This window comes from Acomys russatus, chromosome 24 (assembly GCF_903995435.1).
Source record: "Acomys russatus chromosome 24, mAcoRus1.1, whole genome shotgun sequence".
Taxonomy (NCBI): domain Eukaryota; kingdom Metazoa; phylum Chordata; class Mammalia; order Rodentia; family Muridae; genus Acomys; species Acomys russatus.
The window spans coordinates 24486545-24502661 of record NC_067160.1 but is presented as its reverse complement, the minus strand read 5'-3'; the positions used below and the strand labels follow the sequence as shown (position 1 = coordinate 24502661).

Below are 16117 nucleotides of genomic sequence, written 5' to 3'. Positions count from 1 at the left end.
CATGTCTCCCGAGGTCTTTTTGGCACTGGGTGGAAGTGACAGAATAACATTTGACAGTGCTTTGGAAATCTCACACAAAGCTATGTTTCTCTTTGCATTTTGAAATCCAATAACACATAAAACATCACTGTGATAAGAAAACTTTACAAATTAATGATTGCCATTAGTGAGTGATTTCCTCATTAGTGGGTAACCCAGATAAAATGCTGAGGGTGGTTTTTTTGTTTTTTGTTTTTTTGGTAAGCCTTTCTCTCAAGCCAACATTATGGATTCGTATCTTAACATGGTACACTTTCAGGATTTCAGAAAAGTACATCTAAAAGGCAGGCAATTTTATTTTAAACTTTCACAATTTGAAGAGTATATATTCTACGAACAATTTTGAAACTGTCTAGAAGTTGACTGTTGGAAAAAACCACTGCATTTTCATGTAACCTAGTCATGGAAAGCATGTTTTCTTCAAAGCTTAAATGGGAGTGGGCAGTGTAAATTGAATATCATGAGTTTATAAACAATAAGTTTGGTTTTTTTTTCCTGAATTAACTTTGACATATTCAGTGTTTGATACAGTAGTATTGATTATTGGCAATCCTCAGCTCATCTAACAGATAACCTGACCCTCCTTGTTAATAACAGCTCACTGAGTACCCCATAGAGTATCTAACAGTATGGAGAATAAGATTCAATTCTAGGTTGTACCTGTGTGAAAATAGGGTCAATTACATCTAAGTCTTCCTTAAAGGAAGGTTATCCTGGGTAACTTAGACTTCACCTACTAGGTGTACCATTAATATACCCAAACACTATCCTGATTTAGCAGTTCTATCTATGCACTTTCTGTCTTGACGAAATTACCAGAAATTGAAGGTAGAATTGTGTTAAATTTCCAATATGGCTCAGTGTCTCCCCACCTTCCCCAGGTGGAGTGAGATGTTCTGGGTACTTCTTGCTCATCCTGCACTTTCTTCTAGATGTAGTGATAGTATGTTGTTAACTGCAACATTAAGTTGTTGGGATTGCATCTGATCATTTAAAAGTTAAATAAATGGAGCATAGAATTTTTCTTTTTTACTAATTCACATTTTATGGGCATATTTTTTTTTTGTATAGGGTTCTCATCCTTTATAATTAATGACTATTTTCACAGATGTTATTGGAGAATTAGTTAAGATTGTGTTTGTGTTTTAAATTGAGTATGCACTAAAAAAAAAGTATTTCTAGGGCTGGACCCAATACTCACTCAGGCTGAGTTTCCTGAAAATACCCTGAGTTAGCTGCTGAGACTGGCAAGGTTTATGTTGCACCTGTCTTGCTCTTCCTTGACCTGGTGGACTTTCTTGATTTCCCATAGCCGGGTAACACTTCTTTCTGCCTGCTTCAGGTGGGAAACAACATCAGTTTCAGAACCTTGGCACAATCCCTCATATCAAAAATGATGTAATTTAAAATTTTTAAGTTTATCAAAATCAGGTTGTTCTAATAGACGGTGAACACATTGACCTAGTAATGCATAACCATTTTATCAGCAGCCTGAAACCTGAGGCCTAGCTAGGCAGTGACCCATCTTGAGAGTTAAACACAAGCTGAGTCGTCCCAACAGCACACACACACAGGCAATGAGAAGTGAAAGCTGGTCTAGTAACAAAACCCCGCATTAGTGCAGAGATGTAACTACGCACTGTTCAAATTTGATCTGCCTGGGCCACTGTTAAAGCAGCTTGTATGCACAGTCCAAGTCCTACCCTAAACCTAAGGTAACAAGATTTTGGTTGAGGTCCTCATTTTTCTTGTGAATATACACAAATTTCAAGGCTAAGCCTATATTTGAGGAACCACTGAATTTTGGGCTGATTGTTGAAATTGGGTCACAGTGCTTGTTCACCTCAAATTGAGTTCCTTTAAAAACTAGGGAATGTGATTACTTTTCTATCCTCTCACACTCAGATGGTCACTTTGGCATTCCTTACATTTTTAAGAAACCAGTTCCCAGGTCCAGGGTGGTAAAAAGCTTCCAACACTCAGGTGATAGTGCACCTTCCTACTTACTGAAGGCCATGTATGCTTCCTGCTCTTGTACCTAGGGCAAAGTGAGGTGAGAAACAGGAGAGGGGAGGCATTTGTTGACAAAAGCTAATGATGCAAACAGAAGAGGACACACAAGCAGGTAAAATGGTGCAAAAGTAACAGCAAAGATTAAGTGAGGAAAACACATCAAATACCATCACAGCTGTTCACCCCACCACCACCATCACCACCTCGGAGCCCCAATGCCTGAACAACTAAAATCCTGCCTGTTTATAAAGCTTCCTGGTCAGGAGCTGGGGTTTGCTTTCAAAGGGAGTCTGGCGTTAATTTCCTCCCAGAAAATTGCTTCTACTTGATTTCTGTGACTTCTGATCATCAACCTGTCCAGCCTGTGGCCAGCAGTGTCAGATCTTGCTCCTGTGCCCTGTTGGAGGCTACGGCTGGTGCCCTCTGCAGCCACAGCCTCTGAGTGAGGTGGTGCCTTCTGTCTGTGCTCAGCACTGGCAGCTGAACACCAAACTCCACCAACATCTTGAATCTGTTAACTCTTCTCTCTCCATATCCAAGTGCTACCCCAGGCTCCCAGCGTTGAACTCAGCTGCTCTGGCCCAGGGGACTCCTGCTGCCGGTTTGAAGGCAGAGGCCCCACCTGGCTGGTGAGCCTCTGGGGTCTGAACCAGACAGGTTTCCTGGCACTCTGAGTCTTCCAGAGCTACCATCTCTCGACCACCTTGCCTGCCCAAGCTGAGCTAAGCCCAGCTCTGCATTCCTGCGCCTCTTGACTTCAGAGAGGAAAGCTACAAAGCAGGTTGGCCTTGGCTGGACACACAGCAGTTTTGGGTTTGTAGATCTCAGGTACTCTTGGCTTCCTGTGTGGAGCAGACACTGGGAGATCATTTCTCCCCACCTTGGAGTTGCTTGGGGCCTCGTGTTATTTACGCCAAAATCTCCTTCAATCGATTCTTTTCTCTAGTCCTCTTTTTAAAATTATTGGCATGGATTCTTTTTCTCTCCCTCTGGATTATGTAAACATCACACACACACACACACACACACACACACACACACACACACACACACACACACACACACACACACACACACACCAGTTCAGTAAGATCACCGCGTCGACACCACTTCCCTCTCTCTCCTCAGATCAACGCTTCTAGCGAACCCATTTGCACTGGGGACTCAGCCCTCTTTTTCCTGGCTAGGCTTATGAACCTGTCACCAAGCCAGTGCCTCTGAAAGGAGGAAGTGCTGTGGGACTCAAAGGATACATGGCGCCCGCCCCCAGCTAGCTGCTCTTCAGATGATCTGCAACCAAGTTGGCTGATAAAATATTTAGTAACGACCCAGTAAACATGACTGCAGATACATTAAAGCACTTCAGCGCGGTGGCTTATGATTATTTCAAAACTTAAAAAGATCATAGATTGTCACTGTTTTTGTACCCTAGCCGGAAATCGAACCTTCCCAAGGTGGGTTGATGGGTGGGAGAGCTGCATCTCCTTCACTTCTCTCTTAGCTCCGAGGCAGCGCTTTGTTTATTTATTTAGTCCTGTAGTTTAAAGGTGGGGGAAGGGGCGTCAAGGACACTCAGTACCTATTCAACAAAGCACAGGCTCAAGTATGTGTGCTTCTGTATATTAACTGGAAAAGACAGAATCTGGAAGTTTTACAGGGCGAGAAGAGGCCACCGGCTCGCGCTTTGTATACTTTGCACTTGAAATCGTTACATTCAACTGAATATTTGGCTCATTCAGATCCGAAAAGTCTCCTAGCATCATCGAATTCCCTCCTCCGCCCCTCCTCTCCAAAGGGGGGGGGAGGTAGGAAATGTTTAGTAAATTGCACATCTTTGAATCTTCCTAAAGCAGTGGTCACAAAGCTTAAAGGTGACATAACAGAGCTCACGTAAACTAACACACGTTCCCCACCCCCCCAAGCCAACAATAAAATCATCCCCTTCAATTTGCCATGATCGTCGCGACCAGGAGCCAGGTGATTATCCTAATTAATGTCTATCTAATTAAATTACTGTCAGCAGCTAACCAATGGCAGGAGCCGTTTCATCGGCTGCATAAGCAGCAAGATCAAAAGTGAGCCTTTTCTGATTGCTGCATAGTGTCAATTGGCCAATCTCTTCTCCCAGGGAAAAAAAAAAAGTAAACCAAACCTTTGAGAAGCATTTGCTGGTTGAAGTGCTTTCTGTCTAGTGAGGGGTCTGTGGATTCCTAGTTTATGATAAACAGGACTTTAAAACCCAGGGACGGGAGGGCGAGCGATCAGGTTCTAGAGCTATGCAGCTGGAGCATTGCCTCTCTCCTTCTATCATGCTCTCCAAGAAATTTCTCAATGTGAGCAGCGGCTACCCACATTCGGGCGGATCTGAGCTTGTCTTGCACGATCATCCCATTATCTCGACCACTGACAACCTGGAGAGAAGTTCACCTTTGAAAAAAATTACCAGGGGGATGACGAATCAGTCAGATACAGACAATTTTCCTGACTCCAAGGACTCACCAGGGGACGTCCAGAGAAGTAAACTCTCTCCTGTCTTGGACGGGGTCTCTGAGCTTCGTCACAGTTTCGATGGCTCTGCTGCAGATCGTTACCTCCTCTCTCAGTCCAGCCAGCCACAGTCTGCGGCCACCGCTCCCAGTGCCATGTTCCCGTACCCTGGCCAGCACGGACCGGCGCATCCCGCCTTCTCCATCGGCAGCCCCAGTCGCTACATGGCCCACCACCCGGTCATCGCCAACGGAGCTTACAACAGCCTGCTGTCCAACTCGTCGCCGCAGGGCTACCCCACCGCCGGCTACCCCTACCCACAACAGTACGGCCACTCCTACCAAGGAGCCCCGTTCTACCAGTTCTCCTCCACCCAACCGGGCTTGGTACCCGGCAAGGCACAGGTATACCTGTGCAACAGGCCACTTTGGCTGAAATTTCATCGTCATCAAACGGAGATGATCATCACTAAACAGGGAAGGTAATGCTACTTTCTTGGCTGCCGCTGTTCCAGGCGTGACCCTGGGCGAGCGCACCCAAGTTGTGACCTCCGGGCAGCAACAATGTGGGGTCGGGGAGCAGAGTGGAAAGGCGCTCGGGTGCACCCTGGAGTTGGCTGGTTTTGGAAAAGGGGAAAGTGGAAGGGATGATAACCGCCTGCCATGGTGATGTTGGTGGCGGGGAGCCTGTTGTACCAATGCGGTCGGAGAGCCAGTCAGTGGCTGTAGCAAGAGGAAGAGCCGCGGCCGCCGCCAGGCTTTCAGAGCAACTCCTCAAGGCTGGCCTGTGCCCACAGGTGGAGAAGCAGGCCTCCAACCGGCCTCTCCACCCGAATACCTGCGGGGGTCCCCCAACTCCGGAGCGGCTCGCTGCTCTCCCGGACTTCCCCTCTCCCACTATTCCTTTCCTAGATCAGCAAGCATTCGTTCAGATACGCTGCGAGGACAAGTTTTGCTTGGCTATCTGGCGCCCCGCTTCTTGCATTTATTCTTTAACATTTATTTTCTTTTTTTTTTCCCCTTGTTTTCTCTCTCTCTCCTTAATTTAAACAGGCGCATGTTTCCCTTTTTGAGTTTTAACATTTCTGGTCTCGATCCCACCGCTCATTACAATATTTTTGTGGATGTGATTTTGGCGGATCCCAATCACTGGAGATTTCAAGGAGGCAAATGGGTTCCTTGTGGCAAAGCGGACACCAATGTGCAAGGCAAGTCCTTCCAATTAACACGTTTTCTTGACACTTATTTAGGTGAGAATGATTAATTAAAGCCTTTGTGGACTGGCTCGAGCGACTTTTAAAACGATCGGGCAATGACTTCCTAAAGAAGAGAGGGACAGGGGGACAGACTGAGCGGCAAGAAAGAGGAGGATTATGGAAAAGCTATTTTAATCATCCCTATTTAATGGGAAGAAATCGCGACTTAAAAAAAAAGAAGCCTAGCTAATGGTCCTCACTGTGAAGGGATGCATGTGTGTGTGCGCGCGCGTGCCTGTGTGTGTGTGTGTGTGTGTGTGTGTGTGTGTGTGATGTAGTACAGAGTTGAGACTGGACGGTAAGCTATTTTGATAATGCTCAGTTAATAGAAGAAAGTATGCCACCCCCCCCAAAGAAAAAAAACAGCTAATGGGTTTCATTGTGGAGTAAGGTGTGTGTGTGTGTGTGTGTGTGTGTGTGTGTGTGTGTGTGTGTGTGTGTGTGTGTTTCATGTGCTAAGGAGTTGAGACTGGGCAGTGCCCAGAGCATTATGTAAACAAGCTATTTCTTTATCTAGGAAACCGGGTCTATATGCATCCAGATTCCCCCAACACTGGGGCTCATTGGATGAGGCAAGAAATCTCTTTTGGAAAATTAAAACTCACCAACAACAAGGGAGCATCAAACAACAATGGGCAGGTCAGTCTCTCTCTCTCTCTCTCTCTCTCTCTCTCTCTCTCTCTCTCTCTCTCTCTGACACACACCCTTCTTTCGTTTACATCAATCAGCTCGATTCTATCACTGAAGACTTCTAAAATCATAATTCTGTCTTCCCAGATTATATTTACTCCATAAAGTTGCTCTCTTGGCCTTCCACCAGTTCTCATTCTTGAATTTACCTTTCCAAACGCAAATACTGATTGATTCTGAAAAAGAAACGCATGAGATCTGAGATTTGTAGATTGTGGAAAATCTTTGTTCTTCTTCTAACGGAGGACGAAGGGAAAGGGACTGAGGATTGGCATTCGGGTTAGTTTTCAATAGTGCCCAGCCGATCCTAGCTCCCAGAGTTACCGGGGCCAGTGTGTCCAAGTCCACACTGGTCACCAGGAGGCGAGTCCCACAGCCCGTCTGGGGCAGCGGGCTCCAGTTGGTTCAACCGGGCCCCAGAGCTAGCCCTGGGGCTGGTGCTAACAGGCACGCGTTAAAGGCGCTCTCCTTTCTTTTCGCCGGACAGATGGTGGTTTTACAGTCCCTGCACAAGTACCAGCCCCGTCTGCACGTGGTGGAAGTGAACGAAGATGGCACAGAGGACACCAGCCAGCCTGGCCGCGTTCAGACATTTACTTTCCCGGAGACTCAGTTCATCGCTGTCACCGCCTACCAGAACACCGATGTAAGGAAGCTCGGGGCACCTCCCTATGCCCAGGTCTTCCATCACTCTGTGCAGACTAGCCTTGGCCACAGCTGACCCCACAGCACAGTTTTAGGGTAGGGCTAGGAGCCTTCTAGGCCACCCCCCACCCCAAAATGTCTTGCTGGTGGGAAAGGTCTGTGCTTCCAGCTCCAATACCACAGCTGTGTAGTGGACACGATTTCCAGGACCAATGCTTTTTAGAACTTTAGCTTGGTCCTTAAATTAGAATGTTTTAAAACGTGCGTTTTCTTCTTAAAAAAAAAAATGTTTCAGGCAGATCTACCACGTGAATTCTATTAGCAAGTTGAAATCTAAAATAAAGTATTCCTTAAAATTCAGAACTGTTGGCTAAAATGAACAAACACTACTGTTCTGAGAGTTCAAAACAGAAAAGCGAGTTCATGTACATTCAGACATGAAGTGTGAACCGCCAATAAAGGGACTGGTGGGCTTTGTAGCCCTTGAGCTTTCGTAGGAACTTGTGTGTTTGCAAAAACTGGTTTAGTAGCTGTTGTAACTCTAGAAGTACAGAGGTTCTGCGCCTGGTCATGTAGATGAAAATATTAGAAATGCAATATTTCAAATCAACCCAATTTTAAGATACAGATTACAGCTTTTTGTTTGTTTGCTTCCTATTTTTGGATTGAGTATCAGAGAGGGCCCATTAATTAAAAAAAAAAAAAAAAAAAAAACCAACTCTAGTTAAACTCTTGAAAACAGTGATGAGGTAAAGTTTTTAAGGATTTTTGCCTTAGTAAATTGCATGTAAGCAGTATTTTTTTTTTAAATGACTGTTTAAATCAACTTATGGCACATAGGAGAGCTAACTAAATTGCTTTTAAGGTATTATTCATTCAAACCTGGTTCTCATAACTTCCCCAATCCTTCACCATTTTTTGCTTCTGCTATAACGTTTTTCTTAGAGAACCTTTGCTAGTTAGTGAGTCAGTAGGCCCAAGCCCCTGCCAAGCGGCAGATGATCTATTCACAAACGCACACCTTGCTGTGTAGAAGTGTACAACTGCTCTTTCTTCTCCTTTTCCAGATTACACAACTGAAAATAGATCATAACCCCTTTGCAAAAGGATTCCGAGATAATTATGACACGTAAGTACCTTTACCCGTTCCTTCTCAGACAGCTGTTGGATTGGCCACTAGCTTAAGGGCACATTGTTGTGTTTGAGGGTTTTGAAAGTCAAAATTCATGAGAAAATCGTTTGAGATTTTCCCTTCCTTATCTTGTTGGTTCTCTCTCTCTGTCTGGTGACCGTGTGGCTTGGCATTTGCGTGATTTTTGGTTAAGAGTTTCCTGTACTTATTTTTAGCTTTCTCTCAAATTCCAAAATGATTGGTGGCCTCTGGAGTTGGCTGACTGGCTGGGAAAGCTACCCTGCTTTCCCCCAGTGCGTGTTGTGTGTGTGGCTGTAGATAATCAGCTTAGACTGTCTGTGTCTGAGCCGGGCAATTCTGCCTGAAAGTGCATGTGGCTCTGGCACTTGTTACAGTCTTCTTAGCAGCGTATGGGACTTTTATTTACCCATTTCCAAGGGTTTTTTTGATAGCATTTCCTGTGAAGTTTATTATGGACTGAATAAAAACGTGCATTCCAGTTTGTGAGCAGAACTTAACATACAGCCTTTGCAGGCTCTGGGCAGCACTGAGATGAAAAGAAAGATGTCTCCTCTTACTTTGTGCATCTATGGCTTAATTAAATGTGTTGGTTCCCTGTCTTCAGGCCCTCTTACCTCTCTCTATGTCCTTTTCAGAGCATTGTCTTTTTTGGGGGGGGGGGTCAGGGGAATAGGTGAAAACCGAGTGCTTTCTAGATCTGTTCTGGGGTTCTTGCTTGGGGACTATGGTACTAAGAGTTTATAGTGTTATATAGCAAAATGTAAAGTGTGACTGTACAATTCACCTACTTTTTCTGATTGTAAAGGGTAAAGAGAAACTTGCACTTTAATTTATTGGCTTTGAGATAGAGCTAAAGTGTGGATGTCTTTGACTAGGAATAGATTTGATGTGTGGGGAAAGAGGCAGGTAGCCCTTCATCCCAACCTGCAGATGTCCATCTTCTCTCTCAATATATATATTTTATAACAAGTGGAAAATCAGTGATATTTCTTGGCTCCTACTCCTTTATGTGTCCCCCCCAAAGGAGCCAAGCCTCATGAACACAATTGTCTGGAATAAAACTTTGCTATTCTGGGTCTCAGTATGAAGAAGTTGGGCCCAATACCGTGGAAAGAATGTGGCCCGAGAGACTAGGGATGCTGGGAGACAGTTGTATAGATTTTGAGCTTTTAATTCTGTTAAGAACATCTGTTCATAGCGTCTGTTTTGCACAAATCAATTCAGTAATCCCAAGCGGTTTGAGACCTGGATGGGCATCTAAACTGTATCTTTTTCAGACTGCTTTTTTTTTTCTTTAAAGAATATTGTGGTGGTAAATAGAGACGATGTGTGTACCTTGCTAATTATGTTCCCTTTCTGCCTCCCTCCACTTTTTTAAAAAATTGAAACTGGAATTAAGTTTAGGGAGGAGAACTTGGGGGGGGTGTAAAGCACCTGAGTAGCCATAACAGCTCTCACTTGTCCCTAGTACTGTGGGTGCCTGGGGTTGGATAAGGCCCTTCCGTTCTTAAATCGATGTTTGTCATCCAACTCTTATCTATACAAAAGTAACCCCTGGTTTTGGAGAATGAGAAAGAGTTGAGTAGATTTAACACAGTCTCTACTTTAAGGTTAGTAATGTGGGCCTTGTTTCATCAGACAGCAATGTAGGGGGCGGCATGAGAATTCAGGGGATCCAAGGAGGTTGGTTGGCCACACCCTGGGGAATTTTCTCCCCCAGGATCAAGATCTGACAATACTGAGGCCCTCCTTCAAAACAGTGTGTTGACTAAAGATGCAAACACTTATGTCTGAACTAAATAAAAAGTAAGGTGTGTGTGTATGTGCATGAGGGAACGCTTATCATCCAAACTTCAATTCTAATGGGATCTCTTAGGCCCCATTAGTAAAAACTGTTTATTTTATCTAAAATAATTCTCCCAAACACAATCTCCCTTGATTATTGGGCAAGGTCTCTAACTTAACTTTGCCTTAGTTTCCTCATCGGGAAAGTGGAGTCATACCTAGCACTACCTAAGAGAATCTGCCTGAGCTTACATAAACACTTTCTTTCTGGACAGCCAGGCACGTCCAAGCTCTGTAAGGTTATTAGTGGTTGGTTTCTTGGAGGAAGGCAATAACTCTAATGGTTTCTCTGGAGGGTCTTTCTCCTCCTCTTTTTCTTCTAGTAAGGGATCAAAAGCTAGATAGAGAAGATGAGAGTAAAGTACACTTTTCTTTCTAAAGAATTTTATTGACTAATGTGTCTTGTTTTCGAGTAGTAGTTTCTTGTTTGCTTTCATTGGTAGAGGTGGGAGTTAAAGGGCATACATACAGGGAGACAAAAAAAAAAAAAAAAAAAAAACAAAAAACAAAAAAAAAAAAACAAAAAAAAAAAAACAAAAAAAAATACCTTAGAGGATTTCCCCGCAGCAATCCTCTGGGGCTCTGAAGGCCAGTGAAAGTCAGACTTTCAGCCTTTGACATTATTACCTGGAAATATCTGTCCCTACCCTCTCCATGCGGTTTTCACCTCTGGGGATTTCTTAAACTACTCAGAAAAAGAATCGTCTGAACAACTCAGTGGATACAGGAGGTCTTACATGAGTGGAGAGAGCTTGTTTAGAAATTTCACTCAGAAATTCAGCAGAGAGGAAGGCCCAACAAATAGCACCTTAGTGCCAGGAAAACTGCCATAATCTTGGTCCCGGAGCACTTAGCAGGAACAGGAGAAAATGGAAGACTTCCACTCTTCACTTTGTATCCTGCTCAGATTCCAGTAGATGAACTTGTATCATTCCAGTTTAGGCTAGGGAGCATGCGGGGGTCTGTGACCTTCTGCTGCATCCTGTACGGCAAGCGCAACTTAGATGATGTGCTCGGGTGGGCAAAAACTAGAGGTGGCTTCCCCTCCAGGACCCTAAAGGGACCTCCGCGCCACCCCTCGGTTCTCTCTTTCTCCCTCCCCCCCCAGGATCTACACGGGCTGCGACATGGACCGCTTGACCCCCTCGCCCAACGACTCTCCGCGCTCGCAGATTGTGCCCGGCGCCCGCTACGCCATGGCCGGCTCTTTCCTGCAGGACCAGTTCGTGAGCAACTACGCCAAGGCCCGCTTCCACCCGGGCGCCGGCGCGGGCCCTGGGCCGGGCACGGACCGTAGCGTGCCGCACACCAACGGGCTGCTGTCCCCGCAGCAGGCCGAGGACCCCGGCGCGCCCTCGCCGCAGCGCTGGTTCGTGACGCCGGCCAACAACCGGCTGGACTTCGCGGCCTCGGCCTACGACACGGCCACGGACTTCGCTGGCAACGCGGCCACGCTGCTGTCGTACGCGGCTGCCGGCGTGAAGGCGCTGCCGTTGCAGGCCGCTGGCTGCACGGGCCGCCCGCTGGGCTACTACGCCGACCCTTCGGGCTGGGGCGCACGCAGCCCCCCGCAGTACTGCGGCGCCAAGTCGGGGTCCGTGCTGCCCTGCTGGCCCAACAGCGCCGCGGCCGCCGCGCGCATGGCGGGTGCCAACCCCTACCTGGGCGAGGAGGCCGAGGGCCTGGCGGCCGAGCGCTCGCCCCTGGCGCCCGCCGCCGAGGACGCCAAGCCCAAGGACCTGTCCGACTCCAGCTGGATCGAGACGCCCTCCTCCATCAAGTCCATCGATTCCAGCGACTCGGGCATTTACGAGCAGGCCAAGCGGAGGCGAATCTCGCCCGCAGACACGCCGGTGTCCGAGAGCTCGTCCCCGCTCAAGAGCGAGGTGCTGGCCCAGCGGGACTGCGAGAAGAACTGCGCCAAGGACATAGGCGGCTACTATGGCTTCTACTCGCACAGCTAGGCCGCCAGGCCCTCTCCCGCTCCCGCGCCCCCCGAGGCCCCTCGGCTTTGCTGCCCCACGTCCTCCTCCCCAGGCCCGCTCTTGTGCACTTGCTCTTTCACTTGACCCTCGATGACCGTCTGCGGGGGATGAGTGCAGGTCTCCCACTATGATTTTAACTCTCTTCTTTCTTTCTGCACAGCGGTCTCTGCAGTTATGGCATCCATCGACCTTGAACTTGGCTGTCAACCTTGTGGTTTTCCAACTTTTCTTCTGTGAAGTTATGATCCTCCCCATCTTTTTTACCCCTCTCCTTCCCCACCCTTCTCACCCTCTCCTTCTTTCTCTTGGAATGAAACTCTTCAACTTTAGGAGACCTGGGCCGTCCTGTCAGGCAGCAGCGATTTCTGACCCGCCTTGTCTTGGCCTCCCTATTAACCATAGGATGTTGACTCTAGAACTTGCACCCACCCAACCCAGCGCGTCCTTTCTTATACCCGAGTGGATGGATGAATGGATGGATGGATGGTAGGGATGTTAATAATTTTAGTGGAACAAAGCCTGTGAAATGATTGTATATAGTGTTAATTTATTGTAACGAATGGCTAGTTTTTATTCTCATTGTCAAGGCACAAAACCAGTTCATGCTTAACTTTTTATTCTCCTCCCCTTTGCTTTTCTTTTTCTCCCCTAATTCTTTCTCCCCCCAGCCCCCGCCCCGCGCCCTCTTTGTTTTCTTGTGAGATATTAAAGATATCCTAAGGTCTTGGAAACATGAAACACTCCATAGTGGTGGCTTTCTCACTTCTCAATTTGTTGCATGATGTAACCACGTATGTGCCCCAATGCACACAAAATAGCTAATGAGAATCCACCTGAACACCTGTAAAAGCTAGTTGTCTGTCCCTAGGCAAGTGGACTAAGTGGCATGATGCTTGCAGAGCAGAGTTAACTGGAGTTGTATGTTTTCCTCCTTCTAAATGGAATAGCTCCACATCAGCAATATTATTTTGCCTTATTTGTTTTTCCCCAAAGTGCCAAATCCATTACTGGTCTGTGCAGGTGCCAAATATGCTGACAAACTGTTTCTGAATATCTTTTCAGTCCCCACTCCACCTTTCTATGCTGTAAATCTTTGTAATGAATAATCTACTAATGCTATAGACGACTGAATTGTTGGTAACTATAGTGTAGTCTGGTGAAGATGAACTGTGTGAGTTGTATATTTTACTGCATTTTAGTTTTGAAAACGATTCCCCCACCACTTAGCGACAGCTGAAAATTGACTTTCTTGGGAAAACACTAGCATTATTGCGAGTAAGACTGATTTCCCCCCCCAACCCCCGCCCTCAAGTCTTGTTATATTTGATAAGGAGCATTAATCCCCCTGGAAATAGATTAGTAAGATTTCTAATGTTGTGTAGCAAACTTATACATTTTTGTACTTTACAAGCAATGTGAAACCTGCATCATACACAATATTCAATCTAGGTTCCAGTCCACGGGGGGATTTTTCCTAATAGGAATTCAGGGTCTAAACGTGTGTATACTTTGGCTCTTCTGTAAATCAAATGTTGTGATTTTTATATTTGTTTTGTTTTGTCTGTGAATTGAATAATTTATACAAGTACACACTCCATTGAGAATCGTTTTGTTTTCTGCTCGTTTGTATTGTCTGTGTATAACAAGTAAAATAAACCTGCTAAAAAGCTAACTATGGTGTTTGAGAGCAGTTTACAGTTTGCAAAGAATTATAGGTCACTGCTTTTAAGGGTTAAGCGAGACTAGCGCCTCTCCCTCTGCTCCTGGCAATCTAATAGTAGCCACTTCCTACATCCTGTTAATTTTGTTTTATAGCACCACTATGGACTACTTTTTTCCTATTTATTTACAATTATTTAATCTCCTATGAGTATAGTTCTCTTTACTTCAGTATTTTTTTTTCTAGGAAAATCTATGCACGGTCTTTATCCTGCTCTGATTCTTTCCGAAGTTGAATTGCCATGAAAAGGAAGGTCTTTAGTGAGCACAGAACTTCCTTAAAATTCACACAGTAATTTGTGAGGCATTAAGTGACAGTACAGTGCAATTTAAAGCAAGTCAAGATAAACTGTTGACTACAGATGCTGAAAGATTTGGTTTTACAAAGAGGCCTTGAAGGTGACTTTATTAAATGCAAACACGGACTGGCCTACAGCTTTAGAGAGGGTGGTGTCAGGGCATTGTTCCAGGTGTGGTGGAGAAAGACTCACGGAACCAACACGTGGAAGGGTTGTTTTTAAGAACTGAGTTAAAAACTTGCTTTGGAGGAAGGTTGGGAGTGATGGGTGATGGGGGCGGGTGGGTGGGTTTTACTCTGTCCCTTCTATAATGGAATCCTTGCAGCACTTTTGCTCAGGTCAGGTCACCGCCCCTGAGAACTAATGATGAGGAAGAATTTCATGCGAAAAGTTTGCAATTTTGTCTTTACCTCATAGAGGCGACTTTTGTACTTTTGTCTCTCAAGAGCGGGTGACTCCTGAAAGGGACGGGACAGGAAAATAGTCCAGCCTTGTCCTTCAGTCTGAGTTGGCCTGGGTGACAGAACTAAACTTAGCAGCACCCAGATATTGTCCTGTGTCCCCTTTGTGGTATGACAGCTATAAAGAGGCTTCAAAATTCGAATTAAAGCGAAAAGTCAAGGGACAGATTACACTGATTTTTCTTCCCTGGACAATCCCGCCGCTAGACGGCGTTCCGTGGAATCTCGTGTGCCACAGAGAGGGGGGGAAAAACCAAAAATCCCGATGACTGATTTTTCCTTTGTTTTTCCTTTTCCCTCTCCTCACCTATCAAGTAAAGACGACGACAAAAAGTACAAAACACTGTGTGTGCGTAGGGAGAAGAGCGGAGCGGTGCGTTCTGGTGACCACGCAACCCATCCGAGGCTGCGCTCCGAGCCCCGCTCGCCCGCCTGCCCGCCTGCCCGCCGGGGGCCCAGCAAGCAGCACGTGCAGCCGGGGCCGCGTAGGGCGCGCACTCGCGGGGGGTCAGGGCTCCAGGGCGCGTGGCCGCGGGCTGCCGAGCACCCTGGGACCCGATGCCTTGTCGCGGGAGCGCGCCTCCCTGAGCCGTCCCCCCCCCCCCCCCCCCGCCTCCTACCCCCCCCCCCCACCCCCAGCCCCCGTCGCCATCCCGGCCCGGGTCCCAGCAAGCCTGGGAGTGGTGTCAAAGTGCGTAAGCGAACCCCTTAGGATCCGAGGAGAGATTTCACAGGAACGAAGCGCCTCGTGCTGAAAGACGCGCTTTTTTTTTGCTGCTCTTAGCAAGCTTCAAAACATCGAGGAGGTCGTTTTCCTCGCAGCTCCGCCATCTGCTGTGTGGACTGAGTCAGCGTGAGGTAGATTTCGCAGCCACGCGCTCCTCTCTCCCGAGGCTGTGTGCTTTCTGGTCGTTCCCCCTCCCCAGGTCCCCCCCCCACCCCCTGTCAGCAAGGATGGCTTCTCCAAGCTGGGAGGAGGCTGGATGTCAGCGGGGTGAGCGGACAGTGGCTGCGGAGCTGGGGCTGGTCCCAGGAGAGGCCACTGTGGCCTGGGAGGTCCAGCGGGCATCCAAGTTCACAGCCCCCAGGCTGCTTATCCAAGTAGTGTCGGTGAGGAGAGTGAGGCATGGCGAGCCCTCCCCCTGTAAACTCAGACTCCCCACCCCCACCCCTTAGTGGTCAATGGCGAGCTTCCACGGAATGCAAGGCTGGGTGGGAAGAGGCGAGGGCGCGCTACCCTGGGCTCCCTTCGCCCGCTTCCTGTCCCCGTGGCCGCCCGCGCCATCTTGCTGGTCTCTCCAGCCTCTTTGCCCAGTTTAGGCCAGTCCGGTGCGACAGGGACAACCGAGGCGCCGCCCTGGGGCCTCACCCCGCCCGGCGGGAGCTCATGCCATCCTGAGGGCCGTGAGGGCGGCGCGACCCCGGGGCTGGCGCACGCGGACCCAGGCCTCAGGCCTAAGTGAGGCCTAAGCGCGCACGCGTGGCTCAGCCTGGACCGGTGCAGGGCAGTGGGCAAGGGGCGGCCT

General features: G+C 47.5%; 1 protein-coding gene across 1 annotated transcript; it reads left to right on the top strand.

Annotated features, from left to right (window-relative positions):
- Positions 1–3884: 3884 nt before the first annotated feature.
- On the top strand, positions 3885–12229 carry Tbr1 (T-box brain transcription factor 1). The gene is made up of 6 exons (XM_051166673.1): positions 3885–5020; positions 5592–5746; positions 6312–6433; positions 6972–7130; positions 8197–8258; positions 11236–12229. The coding sequence occupies exons 1-6, from the start codon at positions 4329–4331 to the stop codon at positions 12089–12091; spliced, it is 2046 nt and encodes a 681-aa protein (XP_051022630.1). The 5' UTR covers positions 3885–4328; the 3' UTR covers positions 12092–12229.
- The last annotated feature ends 3888 nt before the right edge of the window (positions 12230–16117 follow it).

What these genes read in the sequence shown, in the direction of transcription:
- Tbr1 (XM_051166673.1), top strand. Translation starts at nt 4,329, where the DNA reads ATGCAGCTGGAGCATTGCCTCTCTCCTTCTATCATGCTCTCCAAGAAA. An exon ending in AGCGGACACCAATGTGCAAG is followed by an intron (nt 5,747 to 6,311) that starts GCAAGTCCTTCC and finishes TTCTTTATCTAG; the next exon opens with GAAACCGGGTCTATATGCAT. An exon ending in TTCCGAGATAATTATGACAC is followed by an intron (nt 8,259 to 11,235) that starts GTAAGTACCTTT and finishes CTCCCCCCCCAG; the next exon opens with GATCTACACGGGCTGCGACA.